The sequence below is a fragment of the Heterodontus francisci genome, chromosome 7 (assembly GCF_036365525.1).
Source record: "Heterodontus francisci isolate sHetFra1 chromosome 7, sHetFra1.hap1, whole genome shotgun sequence".
Lineage (NCBI taxonomy): Eukaryota > Metazoa > Chordata > Chondrichthyes > Heterodontiformes > Heterodontidae > Heterodontus > Heterodontus francisci.
Genome location: NC_090377.1, coordinates 78,965,949 through 78,980,222, shown reverse-complemented (window position 1 = coordinate 78,980,222; position 14,274 = coordinate 78,965,949). Strand labels below are relative to the sequence as shown.

At 42.2% G+C, this 14,274-nt stretch overlaps 1 protein-coding gene across 1 annotated transcript in view; it reads left to right on the top strand.

The window, feature by feature from the left end:
• The window catches only part of pde11a (phosphodiesterase 11a), a 362,432-nt gene that overhangs the window by 221,597 nt on the left and 126,561 nt on the right, over window positions 1-14,274 (top strand). The window contains exon 11 of the mRNA XM_068034578.1: window positions 2,052-2,102. Within this exon, the coding sequence (XP_067890679.1) occupies window positions 2,052-2,102 (51 nt within the window). The remainder of the gene's footprint in view (window positions 1-2,051; window positions 2,103-14,274) is intronic.

Here is a 14,274-nt window from a genome sequence, read left to right as displayed (position 1 = left end):
GTTCAGGGGAAGGCTGTCCCAACGGTACAGTCCCCATTTCCGCCAGTACTGGTGCCAGTGTGCCACGAACCGGAACGTCCTGTGGCATTGAATCCAGCTGCGAGGGAACACATGCCTGCTGTGGATTTCATCCGCCACTTTAGCTATGCCTGTTTGGTTTGTGAGGCTGACCTCTTTCTCCTGTCTGCGGGGAACAACACCTCTCTGCCGGCCTGCACCAGAATCTCCAGGGAAGAGTCAAAGAACTGGGGGCAGCCTTCCCATGTTTTGCTTCTATTCTTCTGCTTTCTGAAGCCTCTGGAACCTATGTAGAATGTAACCATTCTGACCTCTACTGGGGTCCCTTTAAATAGAAATTCTTTATTGGCAGGTGTGGGTCATCATCACACCTGCACTCTGTGACTGGACAGGAAACCCAGAAGTGGGACACGAATGCTCTGGCTGAGTTAAAAATGGCAAAGCCTGCTTCTCTAACAAACAGGCCCCCCTGATGTGAGCAGGTTGGTTTGGTGAAAATTCAGCCCCATGTCTCAAATGATATTACACAGGCCCATTTTGTGGTGAGTTATGGTGCTTATCACACAACTTGTAAGAAGTTCCTGTACTTGCTGTCGGCCTGCCGAAGGCTTAAAATACAGTTTGTCTGTTGCCTAATGACTAACTCTGACTTCTTTTGTGAGGGGAAGGTTAAGGAGGATCTTTTCAGTGGGGTTTGGAGGAGGGGGGTCAAGGTGGCTCTAAAATGTTGATACATGATTGGATCAGAATTGATTTGAAATAGTCATCTCTGTAGTACTTCAGGGAACTGTGAATGATTGAACAGTCAGTTTTGCTTACTAATGAGGTAGACCCATCATTCTAAACTGGAATTCTTTCTACTTAGCTCCAGATAAAAGGAAGCAATTGGGTATTTTGGTCTGGCTGAACACGCACTTTTCCAGTGCTGCGCTGTTAAACTGCATGGGTTTATCTGATGAAACTCCAGCTTTACCCTAGCCTACCACACACCTCAGGGTCCCTAGGTTTGTGCCTCAACTCAAAAACAAAATACTACAGATGCTGGAAATCTGAAATAAAAGCAGAAAATGCTGGAAATGCTCAGCAGGTCTGGCAGCACAGTGGAGAGGAACAGAGTTAATGTTTCAGGTCCATGACCTTTCATCAGAACTGTGCCTAAAATCTCTGAAATTAGGGAAATGGGGATGTTCTTATAGAGAAAGTATTGCCTCCACATCTGGTAAACAGAAAGTGTGAACTTCTCAAATGAATTGAGGTGGGTAGGAGTAAAGGAGAGAGACACAGACAAGTTGAGCGGCATGGGTTTTCAAAGGGACAATAATAGGCTCCCTGCTGCTCAACAGTAGAGTCTATTTGCTGAGAATAATTTTTGCTGAGGTTGCACATGTGTCCTAATCATTTCCATGGCAATTTAGTTTTGGTGTTGGCAACACCAGATTTTAACCCACTCAAACCCATCCACTTGCACAGAGTTAAAATCATTTCATGTTTGGATTGAGGGGTTTACCTGCTTTTCGTGAATTCCCAAAATCTTCTGATCTATTTTGATATTCTAGCAACCTGGGAAAATTGAAGTAAACTGATTTATTTTATATAGACCAGAAAGACAACCACAGGTAAAGATGTTTGTTGTGACTTGGCAAGGTTCTTCTGTAGTATATTTCTAAAACAGTTTCCTTAAATAGAGTGATTGCTGATGATCATTTATAGCTTGCAAAATGTTGCACAGTCTCTTTTGTACATTTCTAATGACAAGTGTAGTATAGAATGGAAATATTTAGGCTAGAAACTCCATTAACATGTCTTAATAGCTCTTCACTATTAACAGCCTATCATGAACTATGATTACTGACATAAAGAACTGGTTAGGATATTCATTGTGTTATTGCATCAGTGATATTAAATGTCAATTCCAACAGCCTTCTCAAGAGATATTTATATAGCAATCTGCACTTCGTACCATCTTTTTTTTTCATAGAGGATTTTGGAACTGATTTTAATGCAACATCTAATTTTGTTTAATTCTGTTCCAGGTCCTTTCATATCATGCTACATGTTTAAAAACTGAAGTGGACAAATTTAAGGTAGGGTGCACCAATACAAATAAAGCTGAAAATATATCTAACACTGTCTTACTTATTAAACTTCAATTTTTTTCAGATTATGTATTACACAGTTATGAAACAGTCATGAGAGAATAATTCATGAAATGTTCGGCTCCCAGGGACTGAGCTATAATGTGGGAGGATTGCATCTGTGGTGAACGCAATAGAAGATTTTTTTAAATTCTAAAATTGTAGGAATAATACTTCACATGAATGGCATTTCAAACAGCAGTCTTAAGTATTTCTGACCATTTCCAAGATGATTGGGCTCCTGTTGTATAACTTATAACAGGTGCATACTAAAAAGACTACCTGTCCCATTTGTAATTCAGGAGAAAAATAGGGCCTTGGTTTTAAGGGTTTTGTGACAATTTTTATATGTCAGCCCACTGTCAGAAACACACATATATGATTTACAACAGCAACACATAGTCAGGGATTTAGTAAATCATTGTCTAGGAATATGCAAAAGGTGTCACCATGACTTAGAACTGCTAGTAGATAAGTCAACCATCTTCTTTTTCATTGCAAAAGCTTCAACAATCCATGATCGAATTAGAAAAAACAATCACCAAAAAAAACCTACAACCTACCAGGGCAGCCAGAAAACAAAAGGTCACTTGTTAATTTATCATCCTAGCAGAAGTGGACAATTCCTGTTTCCTAATGGAACACTTCCTGTGGGTATCCTTTTTGAAGAGCTCCAGCTCACCTCAAGCTGAAAACTATTATGCTAACATCTATCGGCACCTAATACCTATCTCACTACTGCTGTGCGAGTGTCTTCAACAATGAAATGATGTGCAGTAGCTCCTGATAATATAACCGGATGAGTATCTTACTTTGGAATTCCTCCATTTACAATTTTCTATTGACAGAATGTAAAATGATTCTATTGATGTGTGAACTGTGAGTAAACTATTTGTTAATTTCAAAGAGATGTCTTAAATGTGCAAGCCTGAGAAGTGTGAGCTTGTTTAATACTTGATGACAGGAATTAATAATTCATATTATGATGAATATTTTCCCTTTCATTTTGCAAGTTCACCTAAAAGCTTCATAATCAAGTGTTTGCTTTTTTTTGCTTCATTGCTTTCTTTCAATTTTGTCCTTTGTGTATTACTAAAATACCTTATTGCTAATAGTAGCTTAAGTTTTACTGGAGTAGGAGTGAGTAGTGAGTGCTTTCTTGCGAGTAATCATAGTTAACAGCTATTCCTTAAACAAGACAAGGTAGCTCAATTTAGCTGCGAGTATCAGCTTTACTTCTGAGATTCTGTGCATTGGTCTAGCATTGTGTCAAAAGAGTATAATGTCAGCAGCACATTCCCATACATTTTCAAGTTTATGCTGCATCATGTATTGTTAATCTGTGGGACCAATAATAAAATGCTTTGCACTTAGCCGTGTGGTGGGCTGTCCTGTCGCTGCACGGGAAGCACAGCATGAGAAACCATGTGGGCTACTTCCCAGCTCCGGGGCAGGGGTGGGGTGGGGTGGGTCCCTCGTTAAAAAGCACTGTGCCTGAACGAGGGATCCGGCATAGGGAAGGGGGGGCCTGATGGGAGCCACCCCCTGCCCTTGCTACTAACCCCTACACCCCCTCCCCCATGATCCCCACCCTGCGAGCCCCCTTCCACCCTGACCTACCTGTGGCCTGGGTACAGTGACGCTTCTGGGCCTCAGGTAGGTGCTCCACTGGCAGCAGCCACTATCTCCGCAGGCCTCTGATTGGCCAGCAGCTCTCCAAGGGCAGGACTTCCGTTGCTGGGGTCCTTGATCCTGTGGAAGGCCTGCCACTGTACACTTAAATGCCTGATTGGCACAAGATTTGATGGGTGTTCTGCAGAAGAGGAGACGCGAGGTTCTCAACGGCATTTTTCACAAATGTTGAGACCCCTGTTGCCAGTATAAAATCCCGGCCAGTGTTTGTGTTGAATCTGAATACAAAGCCTGCGTCTATTTTTCATGAAGACTGAAGAATACAGCACAACGCTACAGTAATGAAAAAGGACAAAGCTTTGCCAAACAAAACTGTTTGCTACGGACTAGCTATGTGCTGTAGATAAATGTTCCCAATCTTACCTTCTGTTATTATGCACTGCAGAATATCAGTTCAAGATGTGATTTTAGAGCATTCACCTCAGCTTTGCACAAAATTCAGTGAATATTTTTCTGAAAGAGGGGCAAATAAATTGTAGGATTTCACCTCGGTACAAAATCTGTTTTCAGAGGATTTCATTCTAATCTTGGCTTTGCGGCGGGCATAAGATTGAATGTAATTGATGGTACTAATCAGTTTTAAATTCCTGCCTCTTGATCAATTCTGGTTCTTAATTCCTTTGGTTGTCCCAAAGAGCCCTTGAAATACTTGTTTGCCTTTGCCTTACTACATGTGAGTGAAGTGGGATTTTCTTTACTTATTTACATCCCTGTAAGCTGTGCACGTGCTCTGTGGTGCAGTAACCTGGAAGGTACCGTGCAGGCTGCTCTCCAGTTCTCCCTTTTAAGATACCACACCTGCACGGCTGTGCAAAAATTGAAAGTTACCATGCATTCAAATGAACAGGCTGAGCCCAATGAAAAAGATTTCAAGAAGTCATTGATTGAAATTCTCCCAAATCAAACAGATATTCCATAAATTTTGCACTAACAAACTGGCTCGGGGTGTGTCATCTGTGTTCTATTATGTTCAAGTTTATTGAGTTGTATAGTACTGGTCCTGTCCAATTCATGTTGCTCGCTATCTAAAGCATTTGGTTGGATTTTGCTGTTAAAAAAAATAACAATGTGGCTATCAGCGCTCACTGTTATTTATGTGTAAATCAGACAGAAACATGCGGTGAGTGCAACAGCACAGTTAAATATGGAAATCATGAAGTTGCTGTCCGAAATGCCCTGCTCCTTCAAAAGCTTCCCAAAACATCTTGCCATTCAAACATACAGAATGCCGTAAAGATGCCATACTTGCCTCATAGATACGGAATAAACTTGCCAAAAATGTTAGAGTTTGTCCATTCCAATTGAAATACACTTCTAATGGTGCGGTACATCTTAATTACTAATTTGACATTGAATTCAATGTTCTAACTTCCTGGTTCAGGCTGTGCTGCTCATTAACAATTCTTCAATCGGTTTGGTTGACGCAGTTACTTGTCCATGTTTGTACAGGTCCTAGATGCACTGTAGAGGGTGCTGTGCTTTCTCGATATCTGGCTGACCGGAACTTGCCATGCAAAAGCCCGTAGAAAATCTATGGGTAAGTGCAAGTTGAATAAACACTACTCAGAGCAAAATCCGGCCTTAAATGTTATGTTAGCTGAGAAAAGAGCATCCTTTTATCCTATCCAAAAAGACAGGGAGGGTGAAAATTGGTCATCACCAGTAGTGGACAAGGGCTCATAGTGAATTGGCAACTCATTTTACACCACACCACACCACACTTCAATGGAAAAGAAAACTATGTGTGGTGTAAAACAGACTGCCAATTTTCTATTGCCCCTTTCACATTCCCAACTGTAACACCCGCCTGATCCCCTCCCAACTACTCATGGAGTTCTCGGGACAGTTCCATTGGGTCCCCAGCACCATCCTCCTGTCACCCGCAATTGCACTCCTGCCTGCCTAACAGCCAAGTTTGGATGTGCGACTGATGGGGCCTATGCACACATGGTTTGCCATCTGCCTTGGCCCCCAACAGCACAATCCTCAACTGGGAGTTAAGATTGACCCATCAAAGGGTTGAACTCTGGTCCTCAACTTGGTTAAACTCCTCATCCTCTCCATACCACCTGTGGGATCTTTGAAATATACCCAAAGTGACATAAAAAAGGCTGCTAAGAGATATTTAAATATAAAGCAGTTAGAGGTGAAAAAAGAAAATAAGCAAATTAGGCCTCTGGCAACATGTATTGCTCATCCAGAGCAACATCCAGTCTCTGGTTTTTAGAATGTTGCTTTTGAAGCTTACATTATTTAAACATTTTCAATGTATTGCTCGGAAAAGATTGTAGTAGTGTTACTTTTAGGGCTGATAAATCAGAAGACTTTGGTAATTTTGGCCCTTTGAACTTTATCAAATTATCTACAAAACTATTACATTCATAAATTGACTATCAAATATTAATATAATCAGCATAAGATAGAAGATAAACTCATCCATCAGATTTATTTGTAGTGTAGTCCAGGGGGGAGCACGGCATGTGCACACGTATTTATTACATGAAGAGAGAAAGTATGAATTCTTGTACAAAACAGTGTGGCAATGTGGCTACAAGACACTTTAATAAGACAATATATTAAGTTAAATAATATATAAGGCAATACATGATGCAAGAGTAAACAAAACGACGGCAAAAGATACACAGGCAGGAAGAAAAAATATACAGCATACAAAATACAATTCTGTGCAGAAATATGTTTCTTCTGGGCAACTGACAAAGAGAGTGTGTTCTATAAAACATTAGATCAGAATTCTCATCTGTCAGGAATGCAAAAACAAAGCAGTGTTGTAATATGTTCAGTATCAGAACATTAGAGATTCATATACTGAGCTCTAGAATTTGTATGTACTCTTTTTTTGGCTTTGCTTTATTAATTTGAATCTATTGACAACACATCCCAGGATTCATAAAAAGTATGCCAATTATTTCATTTTTTTCCTGGTAACACTTCTTAAAATTTCCTTTGCCTCTTCAATTCTGATGGCTGGAATACTCGATTTAGTTTGCCGTGCCAGCAATTACATTGTTTGATTCAGCACAAGTCAACGATTTGGACTAGTTGTAAAGCACTAAACAGTACATGAATGTCCAACAATAAATTAAGACACTTAGAATATTTATTTAAAATGTTTTTCTCATTAAACAGGGAGTTTTAAACTGGAAAATCTAGGGCTAGATATTGTTGTACACCCATTTTGGGCACAATAGTCACGATTCGTGACCTCATGCCTGTTGTCATGGAGGCAGGCGGCACACAAATTTTACCTGATTGTAGAATTGGTCCGAGCAGAGCCTACACTGCTGGTTCCCTGAGCTCAAAGCAGGTGCCTGAGCAGCACATGCTGATAGCATTTGTTCCAGCCAGCCTACTCTTTTTAAAGGCAGTCTGTCCCTCTTAAAATGAAGCTTTTGCTGAATGCTATTGCTGCAATTCTAAAGAAGGGAAAGGGAGCTCCAGGGCAGGACAGAGGGCTTCCAAATTCACTGATGTGGTCTTGGAGGCCTTAGTGGTGAGGTTGACAGGAGGCGATAGGCCATGCTTCCACAGAGGGCCAGGAGGTCCTCAAAGACCACCCTCTGAAGGAACTGGGTGCAGGTGACCAGGGAGGTCAATTTTCGGAATCTGGCAGCAGTGTCACAAGAAGTTTAATGACCTCGCAAGGGTGATCAAGATCACCAAATGTATTTTCACATGACATCTCCTACCCACTGCTCCATAAACCTCTCATGCTGCTTAATGCATCACACCCCCATCACTCACCCAGCAGCACTCCCTGGCAATCAGGACTCTGGTGTAACATTCAGATACTCCACCTCACCCCTCACACACATTCTAATGATACCAGCCTTATACCCAGCTCTCACTGCTTCCACATATCTCCAGCTTTTCAGCTGGGACGGGCAGATTATACAAATGCAGTACAACACCATCACTGACGTTCTTCCCTCTCTCATGCAGAACAAGGTCTCCCATAACTGCTGGGAGCAGAGCAGAACCGGTGGGGGACAAGGAGGCCTGGATCTCCTGAGCCCTATGGAGGAGATGGCACTCTGCGTCATGGGGCCAGCTGTAACAGAACCCATGCACCTAGCATTTTGCCTCAACTCGCATCTCACTCTCATCCTGCAATCTGTCATAATTTGGAAGCTGCTGATGGTGTAACCATGGATCTGTTGCTTTATTCCCCAGCAACTTGCTGTTTCCCCAGACTTCCCTTTCTGATTTCCTGCTTTCAGACACTGAAGAACTGCCACATAGATAGCCACAGCACACCCAGGAGGAAGAGAGAGAGCAACAACATCACAGCACTGACGAAGAGGCACCATCACTCGATCTGACATTCACAGCCACCAGGTCAGATACTTGCACTGCGCATACTGTAGAGGCAAGTATAGAGTTGGGATCTACATATGGTGAGTCACTGGGCACCAGTGGGCTGCAGCCAAGCCAGGGTGACAGGACTGTTTGTGTGCCAACTCCCTGGAGGACAAGGTCACAAACAAGTCCTGCTACAGAGGACTCAGATGAGGACTTTGATGGAACAATTTACAGGAGAATGCTGATGGGCCTGCACATGAAATTACTGGGTAAACTGGCTGGCCTGTCAGCCAACCACCTGTCACTGTCAATAAGCATGGAGGAGTCCGGCTCCAACTTGGCAGAGGGCATGGCACAGAGCTTCTCCTCTCCACAGCCACTGCTGTGTCTCCCTGTTATACTGCAGACTGAGAGGCATTGCAACTGCAGCCCCCATACCTGTTGCAGCCTTTATGTGGACAGGTCACTAAATCATCTGCCCTCCCCGTGACAATGCAACCACACTCCCTGCCAAATCCATGAACTCACCACAGCACCTCCAGAAACACTCCACATTACAGCCATGGATATTACAATAGTAGAAGTTAGTGTAAATCATCTTACCTGCAAGTTGGTGCCTGGCTCTTTAAAAAACACTAGTGGAGGGTCGTCTTGCAGATTTATGAATGTTCTTTGGTGTATGACAAGCAATTACATTGAGTGGGCCTGCATGGTCCAAATTTGGAAATCGTGCATCAAATCAGCTGTTACTGTTGACACTACAATCTGGCCAGTTATAAGAAGCACGAACGGCATGTCCGCATGGCACTCTTCCCAGCACTGGATGCCACACAGGCCACACCAGAAGCAGCTGGAGGCTCTATGCACCCCACTCAGTGGGCCTCCATCTTCCATAGCATTGTCTCTATGAATCTGAAATTCTCGTCCCAAGAGTTCCAAATATTAAACTCAAGGAGTATTTGCAGTTCAGCTGTTCCCCAGGAAGAAAGTTTAATGTTCTCAGCTGCATTGCTGGTTGGGGGAGGGTAGAGAGGGAACAAGATCATTCTTTTGTCATTCCTGTTGGATTAAACAAGGAGCATAATTGATAGTGCTGCCAATAATGCGATCTGGAGATAGTGGTGTTGGGATAAGATAGGTGCAATGCAACAGCTCATCATTCATTACCTGTCCTTCTTTATATATTCCATTGCTTTTCAGAGTATATGCACCTTTGCTGCACTAAACTGACTTCATTGTACAATGCAAGATCAGCTCATTTCAATGAATTTTCAATATTCCCAGCAGTTAATGAATGACAGGTTGGGATCATGGGACAGGTTATCCAGTGTAAGCAGCTCTTAAAGGAGATGTAGCTGCAAAAGTAAAAAAAATGACTAAAAACAAGATGCAGAGGCAGAACAGCACCAGTGCAGGATTCCACATCAGAGGTGCTTTTGCAGGAGGTACCACAGAGAAGGATGGATCTTTATGGAGCATCCTGGATGGAGATCATTTTTATATTCATTGCTTGGACAGTAAACCAACAGGATGGAATTTTTACCCATTATAGAAACGACCACAATTTAATTTCCATAGACATTAACTTGACATTGGAAGTGATGCCCACATTCCATGAATGAATACTTTTTAAAAACCTCAGTGTTTAAAACTCATTTTAGCTTGTTTAGAAATGTACCAGACTTCATATTTTTATACAAGTCAAAAGTTCATCAACACAAAACCTATATAAATTCAAAGGAAATAATATGCTGGGTTGTTACAATAGATTGGTTGCTTCATACTCAAAATGGTACATTTACCATGCAGAATGTTTGCTTTAAATTTTAAAGTTGCTGAAATGGTCCAACCAAATGTTGAATCTATTAGTCATGCTAGAGAGTTCTGCAGGAAATCTAGGTGCTTGTGTTTTGCTTCAATAATTTGCAGCTATATACAGTTTATAATGGTTTATTGTTTATGCATGGCTCCATCAGCATCATTACTTTTTATCATGGATCGTGTGTATGCGTATAACTGCATTTAGATTCTGAAACTGAACAGACATAAATGGAACAAACTGTATTCTTTCCAAGCATTTTTAAAGATTTTACTGCACAGTTTAAATCTCAGTTCCTGAGACTTTGGAAGATCGGTGGGAACTATTGCAAACTATTACAGTAGTCTTGTCATTACAGTAGTCTGACACGGAACACAAAAGTCCGAGTGTATCAAGCCTGTGTCCTCAGTACCTTGCTCTATGGCAGTGAGGCCTGGACAACGTATGTCAGCCAAGATCGACGTCTCAATTCATTCCATCTTCGCTGCCTCCGGAGAATACTTGCTATCAGGTGGCAGGACCGTATCTCCAACACAGAAGTCCTCGAGGCGGCCAACATCCCCAGCTTATACACACGACTGAGTCAGCGGCGCTTGAGATGGCTTGGCCATGTGAGCCGCATGGAAGATGGCAGGATCCCCAAAGATACATTGTACAGCAAGCTCGCCACTGGTATCAGACCCACCGGCCGTCCATGTCTCCGCTTTAAAGACGTCTGCAAACGCGACATGAAATCCTGTGACATTGATCACAAGTCGTGGGAGTCAGTTGCCAGCGTTCGCCAGAGCTGGCGGGCAGCCATAAAGGCGGGGCTAAAGTGTGGCGGGTCGAAGAGACTTGGCAGTTGGCAGGAAAAAAGACAGAGGCGCAAGGGGAGAGCCAACTGTGTAACAGCCCCGACAAACAAATTTTTCTGCAGCACCTGTGGAAGAGCCTGTCACTCTAGAATTGGCCTTTATAGCCACTCCCGGCGCTGCTCCACACACCACTGACCACCTCCAGGCGCTTACCCATTGTCTCTCGAGATAAGGAGGCCAAAGAGTAGTCTTGTCATATGCTGACTTAGAAATTATTTTACAAATCCAACAGCTGGAGGATTTATTTGTAAACTGTTGCAGTCAGATATAAAGTTAACTGCTGGATTTATATAGGTTATAATCATACATCCCTATTGTGCTTATATGGAGGATATTGGCACACATCCTTTACCTCTAATACAAATTCAGAACTAGGAAACACTGAAACATCTGGCTAATACTCATTATTAAATCAAGAGATAATAAAACACAGTCTCTGGTGTGCAACATATAACCAGATATCAGTTCCAGTACTCACAAAGGAGGTCATAAGTGTGTCATCCTGACTGCTATGCTAGCCTCAACAAGACTGGATTAAAAGTTCCCAAGGAGCTCCAGTGTGTTATATTTTTTATAGGTCTAATTGTGTAGGACAAATGGGGCTATCATTTTTCATCATGCTCTGTGTATTCTGTTGACATGTAAACTCTTTTATTGTTAAGGGTAGCTGCTACCATTTGTTGTGCATGCATTTGATGTCTTACATTTGTTAAACTCTGGGCATTCCACATGAGTGCTCATTAGTTCTCTGTAGCATTCATGCTTGACCTTGGATAGCCATTACACTACTACAGAATCAATCTTTAATATGTGGGTATATATTTTATGTTAACAAAAGCTTACTGTGGCAATTCTACCTGGTACATCAATACTTATACTGCCAGTGATCTATGGCAAGATGAAAACATTTCTTAGCATCATGGACCTTTTGGCATTGTTTGGGTTCCATAATTGGTATTTAAGGAAGAAGTTGTCAATTAAATAACTGTTTAAATTACGATTGAATATAATTTGCATTGGTAGCTTACAGCAGTACATTATGACTGTTCTAGAATTTGTCAATAGAAGTCATTTGCCATTGACCTTTTGTTTTCACTGGGGGAGATTGTCTTGTTTTTGACAGACCTATATTCAGCAAAACTATATTATTAAATGTAGCTAGAGTATATGGCAGACGGAACTCAGTAAAGTTTCCCTTATTTTTTATTCTCCACTTCAATGTACTTTGCAAAACAATTTGACATTCGCCAAGTAGATTCTTGATGTTTCCTTGCTCCTCCATGCTATTTCCTTCAACCTAACCTGCAGAATTTCTCAGCACCTGAAGTACTACTACAGGGGAAACTGAGGACAGCTTAGTCCATTGTGCTGCACATGTCATAATCCATATGCAAATACTTTTGACACTGAGAACCTACACTGGGTTTTTTTTTAAGGATCCAATAAACATAGTAATTGAGCCAACGTTTCATTGTGCAGCTCGAATGCCTGAACTAAACAGCAGAAACTAAGCTCTACGGGCACTACAAGGAAAGCTTTGTCTGCAGGTTTAGTTTTACCAGTTAAAGTGATTCATTACAAGGAGGTGGTGTAAACAAAAAAAAATGGGTCTAGAGGAATTGTAAATGGGATGAGCAGAATCATTATGATTTTGCTATTCCTGTTTACACCTCCTCCATGCCAATTCTTTCTTGCACTAACCATCCTTTTGCCTTACATCCTCATTATTTTTGTCATTTAATTTCTCCTGCCTTCCTCCCGAAGTCAGAACTCCTCTTTTGTTCGTGCCCCTCACCTTTTGCCTACCGTTATACTTGCTGAAAATCTGTTAGATCTCTAAGTTTTTTCCAGTTCTGACAAAAGGTCATGGACCTGAAACGTTAACTCTGTTTCTCTCCACATATGCTGCCTGACCTGCTGAGTATTTCTAGCATTTGCCAGCATTGCCAACTTGGGCCGATTGGCCTGTTACTGTGCTATAGAATCTATGAGCTTCATTTTTAGGCCCCACTGGAGCTGGGATCAGGTGGGCGGGAGCTAAAAATAGCCCCATTGACCGACATGCTGGTTCCCTGGCTCCTTCTTGCCCTGAGCCTTTTCTGTAGAGGCAGGATGGGGTGGGGTGAGAGGGGGTGCAGAGGGCAGCAGGGCTACCTGCCTTCACATGGCAGGTAGCCAATCCAATTTGTTAGTGGTCACTCAAGGCCAATTTAAGGAGATTTTCCAGTGGGCCTCCAGGTTCCTGCAGGTGGTGGGGTGCCAGTTTAAGGTGCCAGTTGGAGGCGGGCTCCCAGTAGCATACCAGGGGGCCAGCACTTCACACAGGCCAAGAGACCCTCGCTGCCTGCCTGGCTGCCCTGTAAAGGTGTTTCCCCTTGCTCTTATTTTACATTTAGAAACATTGTAGAAAGGGCACCTCCAGTTTAAAACGCCCTCTCCCTTACTTACCTGCCATCATAGCCTGCTGCTTCTTTCAAACTGGAAGGCATCGGATTGGCCATCCAGGTTCAAGAGCGCACCCACTGGCCATTAATTGGTAAGCCTGGGGAAAATCATAGTCTATGACTGTTTCCCATGCAGTACGGGTTTCTGACCCCCATTTAAGCCTGAAGGTGAGGTTCCGAAGCCTGCATGAAAAATCCTACCCTATGTAACTATGTAATTCCGAGACTGTAAACTCCTCTCTGAGCCAAAATTCCTCTAATTAAGTAAAAATGTTGGAGCAATGAAAGTAGAAGATATTTCTACTGTGTGCTGTGGAATTGTAATCCCTTGTGTCATTCAACCTGCATGGTAATATAAAACCAGCAGAGGACTGGTCAAGTAATTACTAGTTTTAAAAATTGCTCAGCATTTGAAAGTTGAGCCTTTTGCATTGGGAATAATTAAATTTTAATTATAGCATTTGTCACTAGGTTACTTCAGTGAGAAATTCCCTGGGTCCCATGAAACCTTTAATAAATATAAAGCTCTCTCAAAATTATGTGAATGCCGTGTACATATGTATAAGCTACAAAGTTTAACTGATTCAATATTGCAAAAGATCCAGCTCCTATTTGATTGAATAGTAAAGAATACAAGTCTTTTTTCAATTCATTAGTATTAGCAAGGTGTATTCACAGTGCCAAGGTTTATTACCTAATAGATAGAGGAATGGCAGGGCTGCTCCGACCTCTGGGGTACACATCTTGTGCTATGTGAGAACTCCAAGACACTTCCTGTGTCCTGGATAACCATATGTGCAAGAAGTGTCGTCTGTTGCAGCAACTCGAGCTCTGGGTTTCGGAACATGAGCAACAGCTGGATTCACTAAGGCACATCCATGAGGTTGAGAGCTTCATGAATAGCATGTTTACAGATGTGGTCACCCACAGCTTAAGTGTATGCATGGAGAGAGGGAACGGGTGACTGCCAGGCAGTCAAGAAGGAACAG